The 5,525-nt window shown below is 57.7% G+C and overlaps 1 protein-coding gene across 1 annotated transcript; it reads left to right on the forward strand.

Moving 5' to 3' along the window:
• Positions 1-1,428: 1,428 nt before the first annotated feature.
• On the forward strand, positions 1,429-5,092 carry Lrrc73 (leucine rich repeat containing 73). The gene is made up of 7 exons (XM_047558710.1): positions 1,429-1,503; positions 1,629-2,674; positions 3,229-3,389; positions 3,705-3,827; positions 4,174-4,274; positions 4,418-4,640; positions 4,788-5,092. The coding sequence occupies exons 2-7, from the start codon at positions 2,403-2,405 to the stop codon at positions 4,856-4,858; spliced, it is 951 nt and encodes a 316-aa protein (XP_047414666.1). The 5' UTR covers positions 1,429-1,503; positions 1,629-2,402; the 3' UTR covers positions 4,859-5,092.
• Positions 5,093-5,525: the final 433 nt, after the last annotated feature.

Consider the following 5,525-nt stretch of genomic DNA (forward strand, 5'->3'; position numbering starts at 1 on the left):
CATGGGTCTCTTGATGGGGTGTGCAGCTGCCACTGAGTTGTAGCTGCTTAAGTACCTCTTTGAAGTCTGTCGTGGCTTCTGAAGGGCACAAAGGCCAGGAAATCCTGGCCAGGACTGCAAAGCTCTGCAGCCAGTGCAGAAAGTGGGTCAGTTCCTCTGAGGCCCCCTTACCACCTACCCCTTCCTTCCTCTCTGCCCCTCTTGTCTTGCTAAATATAGACTTGGTAATTAAAATATTGATTGAAGTCTGGAACTGCAGCTACTGTTCCAGTGGGTCTCCTTGTCACCCTACTTCTATACATGTTCCTGTCGTTCTGTCATCAGTAATCACGTTTCCTTGTATATACTCTCACCCAACAAGGATAAAGGTGGGACAGGCCAGACTACTTAAATGGCAGTGACTGTTCATGAAACGTGCCTGAGGGTAGGGAATTCCTGACCCATGGAGTGGCAAGGAGGCCTTAAGCACAAGAGCCATAAGCCTGATGAAACAGTACCAGGCTAAGTCTGAGCTCAGCAGCATTTTGGAGAAGCCTTTGGAGCAATGACAATTGGACAAAAATATCCAGACTAAATCCCATACCATTACAAGGACCTTGTGTACCAGGTTCATTGTGAGGCTAATTTTCCCATGGAGCTCACATCTGAAGCCAAATTTGACTGTTCCCTGGTTTTAAGGGGCAACTCCCTTCAGGAGTTTTCTCCGTCCTTCAAGAGTACTGTATTCATAAAAAACAAACCACCCCTAGCATAGCACCATCTATTCCCTTCACCCCTTTGATCTGCACCATTTAATTCAGGTCCTTAGCAGAGGGAGTAGTGGCTTTGACTTCATAATAGTTCGTATTACTTTTTTTTTTTTTAAATGCTGCCATTCTAGTAAACCTGGAACAGCATCTTTCCAAAGGGACAAGCAGAAGCGCCCTTGAGGGCTGGGGTTGTAGCTTAGTGTTAAGAGTGCTTGCCTAGCATATGTGAGGCATTCTCAGCACCGCATATAAATAAAGGCCCATCGCCAACTAAGATATTTTTTAAAGAAATGCCCTTGATTTGCCGTTAGACAAGAGAGGCCTCACCACCATCTGCAGTGGGCAACATTCTGGTTGCGCTGGGCATCGTGCCCCATCCCAATTCACGCAGTTCCCTCCACCACTCCGGGTCGCTGATCCTGGAACCCGTTTATCTTGGCTGTCCCATTCTCAAAGACACAACTTCAAGACATCAGCAGCGCCCTACATCGCAAAGCCTGGGGACGGAGCGGCACCAGGGATCCGCATCCACACTAGCGACGGTTGGGGCACCCTAGTCCAGGCTGGTTGTCGCCGGCGACCTTCTGCGAGGCTGCAGGTCTAGCGAGGACCAGTCGGGGAAGTCCTTGAGGGCCGGAATTCCCACGCACGCTGCGCCTCGCGTCACTGGGGCAAGGGGGGCGGGGCGAGGCAAGGATTAAAGGGCCTACGGACTTCTAAACGCGAGAGGGGAGGGTCCCGGACCTCGATGAAGGTGATCATCAAGATCTAGTCCTGAGTGGGGAAGGACGGGAGAATGGGTAAAAGAACTGGTAACAGCCAAACGCCATCTCCTCGTGACGTGCTTCCATTCACCCTCTCACTCACTGCCCGTCCTAGGCCTCAGCCTTCTGCCTTCTTTCTGCCTGATGTCTGGCCCCCACATCCAGAGAAAGGATGTCCCTCCGCTCGAGCTCCTTGACCCAAACCACCCGAGGTGCGCGAGCTTGGTGGGCCGGCGTGGACCGGGCCGGGCAGGGGGGCGGGGCGAGCGCGGTGACGCGACCGTTGCCTTGGGAACCCGCCGCCCGCTCCAGCGCAGGAGCTGAAGCCGGAGCTGCCGCCCGCCGCCCGCTTGGGGCTCTCCCTGCGAGTGGTGCGGCTGGGCCCTCGGGGCGGCCGGGGAAACAGGGCCGGAGAGAGGGAGGGAACGGGTGCGGCCTCGGAGCCGGGACCGTCCCGCACGTCCTGAGCCTACGCGCCTGAGCCGCCGGCGCCGAAACCGCGAGGGACAAGAACTAGCGCCAGACAGCGCCTGCCCAGCCTCCGGACCTTGCACCCCGGCCCGCCACCCAGACACGGACGGCACGGTCCGCCCCCGCCCCAGCGCTGCTCGGTCTCAGCCCGGCCCGCCTCGGCCCCGGCACCGGCCCGGGCCCCGGCACCGGCCCCGGCCCCGGCGCGCTTCTCCGCCTCTGCCGCCGCCGCTGCAGCCACTGCCTCAGCCACCGCCACCGACACCGCCGCCTCCACCTCTGCCTCCGCCTCCTCCCCCGCTCCGTCCACGACCCCAGCCAGGGCCCCGACCCCAGCCCCAGCCCCGGCCTCGACCGCGGCCCGGCCACCCTCCGCCCCGGCCCCGGCCCGGGCCCCGGCGGCCCAGCCGCCGGTACCATGCTGCCCAGCTCCATCCAGATTTCCGGGGAGCCGCTGTCAGGCGCCGAGGTGCGGGACATCTGCCGCGGCCTGCGCGACAACGCCGTGCGCCTGCTCTCCCTGCGCGGCTGCCGCCTCTGCGACCGAGACTTCGGCCGCATCTGCCGGGCCCTGGCCGGGGCCACGTCCCTGGCTCAGCTCAATCTTAACCTAGGCGTCGTGTCCAGCCCCAGCCGCATCAAGCAGCTGGCGGAGGCGCTGAGGACCAACCGCTCCATCCAGTCCCTCTTGTGAGTGCGCCCCCTCGCAAGGGGGTCCCGGGCACTGCACCCCTCCACGCACTCCCGCCACCTCCTGTTCCTCCACCTTCTAGTACCTGTCTTCCCACCAGCCAGCCTTTACACCCCTATACACACGCCTCATACCTCTGCCCATCCTTCCAAGCACATGCCTTATCTCTGCCCATGCCGCCCCACACGAAATGGGATACCCAGCTCGTCCTGGTAGGGCATGTCCCCACCTTATCACTTGCATTTATTTCACCGGAGCAGCCCTTCAATTCCCAAGAAAGGATACCCCTGGGAGATTAGAGCCCTGCCCCTACACGTGTGCCCACAGAAGAATTTCAGTCCACCACCCACACAAACCTTCTCTGCCCCTCCCTCTTCAGTGTCCTGGATTCCAGTCCCTGCCCCAGAAATGCAAGCAAATTCGCTTTCCAACTGTATTCCTTAGAATCGAGAATTTTCATTCTTCCTTCCCAAGCCTCTCTCAAGGGAGGTGCCCCTTTCTCTACTAGATAAAGCTGATGACTACAATAACTGCTCTCTTGCCTCAACCCCAGCCTGCATGGGAGCCCTCTGACCGATGCGGGGCTGGCCTTGCTGAACCCAGCCCTGGCCTTGCACCCTGCCCTCGTGGCTCTCGACCTGGGGGACTGCATGCTGGGTGATGAAGCTATCAACCTCATCTGTGGCCTCCTCCCCCCAGATGGGGCCAAGTCTGGTGAGCATGGGCTAGTGTGGTCTTCATAAAAAAAATTTTTTTTAATGTAGTGGAAAGTGGGTGTGGTCTCTGAGAGTGTGGCTGAGAATGTCTTTTTACTCCTCTCAGGAAGGGGAGGTGTGGAAACTGAGTAGGGTGGAGACTCAGGGATCCAGGCTGGGCCAGGCAGAGGAGGCATGGGTCCTCACTGGCTCTGGAGCTGTGTGGTTGGGGATGGAGTGGCTCCCAGCCACTAGGGATATCCTACAGATGGGAAAGGGGCTGAATGTGTGCCCGATCCTCCCCATCCTGGCTTCTCACTACAATGTTGCCCAGGCTTGAAGGAGCTAACGCTGAGCGCCAACCCTGGCATCACCCCTAAGGGCTGGAGCCGCCTCGCCATTGCTGTGGCCCACAGCTCCCAAGTCCGCGTCCTCAATCTGGACTACAACCCCCTGGGTGAGCCTAAAGACCACACCCTTCAGTTCTCAGGGCCCCATGTACTATCCAAGAAACTATGACCACCAGTTGCCATGGGGACCCCCACACTGGGGGAGGGAAGAAGAATGAGAGCCCCTATAAATGTAGGTAGTAGTAGATGAGCCATCCTGTGTGGAGCACTAGATGACTAACAGGGATATCAAAGCATTGGTCAGCACCCCTGCACCCCCTGCACGTAATGTCCTCTTCACTCACTAATCACAATGCGACTCTCCTGGCCAGGGACTGGGGCCCAAGGTTTGTTAGTGCAATGGGGGAGGTTAATGCCTGTGTGCGAACACACGAATGTGTGCTGTTTCCCCAGGTGACCATGTGGCAGGGATGCTGGCTGTAGCTGTAGCCTCCAGCCGCACCCTAGAAGTCCTAGACTTGGAGGGCACAGGGCTCACAAACCAGTCAGCTCAGGTGAGAAGCAATTGTTTTGGGGGACAATCCAGGGGGACAGGGTGGAGGTTTAGTGTCTGTGGACATATCTAAGGGGTAGCGGGTTGGGTCTGAGGAACTGCCTTAACTATGTTCATCCTTTTCTGTACTCTTTCCCACCCCAGACCCTGTTGGACATGGTAGAAAATTACCCCACAGCTTTGAGGAGCCTAGTGTTGGCTGAGAACAGCATTAGCCCAGAGCTGCAGCAGCAAATCTGTGACCTCCTCTCTGAGGGGGAAGAGGAAGAGGAGGTGGCAGGAGGGGCTGGCAACACCCAGGAATGGGAGAGAGGACGGGAGCCTGCTGTCCACCAGAGGGGCAGCAGCTCCTGGATGTGCCCCAGTGGTAAGAACCCAGAGGGTTAATCAGAGCCAGGTCTGGAAGAGATTTGGGACAAGGAGAGTGGGTGTGGAAAACCTATGCCACCTCTTCTGTGTGTGGTCCCCACCAAGGAACAAGCGATGATCTGAACACCCCTCTGCCTTTTCACAGATCCCAGCTCTCAGATGGTGCTAATGACATCAGGACTTGGGGACAGTCTGTTGGCTGAAACCGAGATGTGACTCTCCATTTGGGCTTCTGCACGTCATTACATTTGTCTATGTCCTCAGGACCTTCCTCTAGATGTCAGGGGGAAGGGGACGTCTGGGGCTTGGGAGGTTGGGAAAGGGGGGTTGCTTGGGGCTCTGGCAGCTCCTGGAAGTAGTGGGAGGCTCTGGAAGCTGTGACTAGGCAATGGCTATGCGGGGGGGACCTTAACCCAGGGCAATGCCTCTGGACTTGTTGGCAGCTCTTGGCTGCAACCGGCTGGCTCGGAAGAGATTTTACAAACTCCACAACCTGGTGTGTGGCTGTGGTCACTGGGGGCTGGGATGGGGGAGGAACTAAAACTACCACTAGGCACCATTAGGGGGCAGTATAACCCCACTGCCCAAGCTCCAGGCTGCGGCACACTCCCAACTCTCTCCTGACAGGCCTGGCCCAGGACTTGGGATTCTGGGTGACACATCACAAACTCCATGAAGATCCTAAAGAGACTACTTCCAGAGCAGGGCTGGACTGAAACCCACTTATTGAGGGGAGACCCAGGGGTTTCCTAAGGTTGAGGGTGCCCAGGGAAGCCCTAGGCATAAGGGGAATCTGGTAAAGACTTGGAAAAAAACTAGGACTGGGAAGACTCAAGAATGGGGAGAAGAGTGGGAGAGGAAAGGTCATTAAGGAAAATTAGGC

Source organism: Sciurus carolinensis, chromosome 7 (assembly GCF_902686445.1).
Source record: "Sciurus carolinensis chromosome 7, mSciCar1.2, whole genome shotgun sequence".
Taxonomy (NCBI): domain Eukaryota; kingdom Metazoa; phylum Chordata; class Mammalia; order Rodentia; family Sciuridae; genus Sciurus; species Sciurus carolinensis.

Bases quoted from the DNA above. Each gene is read 5' to 3' on its own strand.
- Lrrc73 (XM_047558710.1), top strand. From the start codon at position 2,403: ATGCTGCCCAGCTCCATCCAGATTTCCGGGGAGCCGCTGTCAGGCGCC. The intron at 2,675-3,228 runs GTGAGTGCGCCC...CCTCAACCCCAG, and splicing joins CGCTCCATCCAGTCCCTCTT to CCTGCATGGGAGCCCTCTGA. The intron at 4,641-4,787 runs GTAAGAACCCAG...GCCTTTTCACAG, and splicing joins CTCCTGGATGTGCCCCAGTG to ATCCCAGCTCTCAGATGGTG.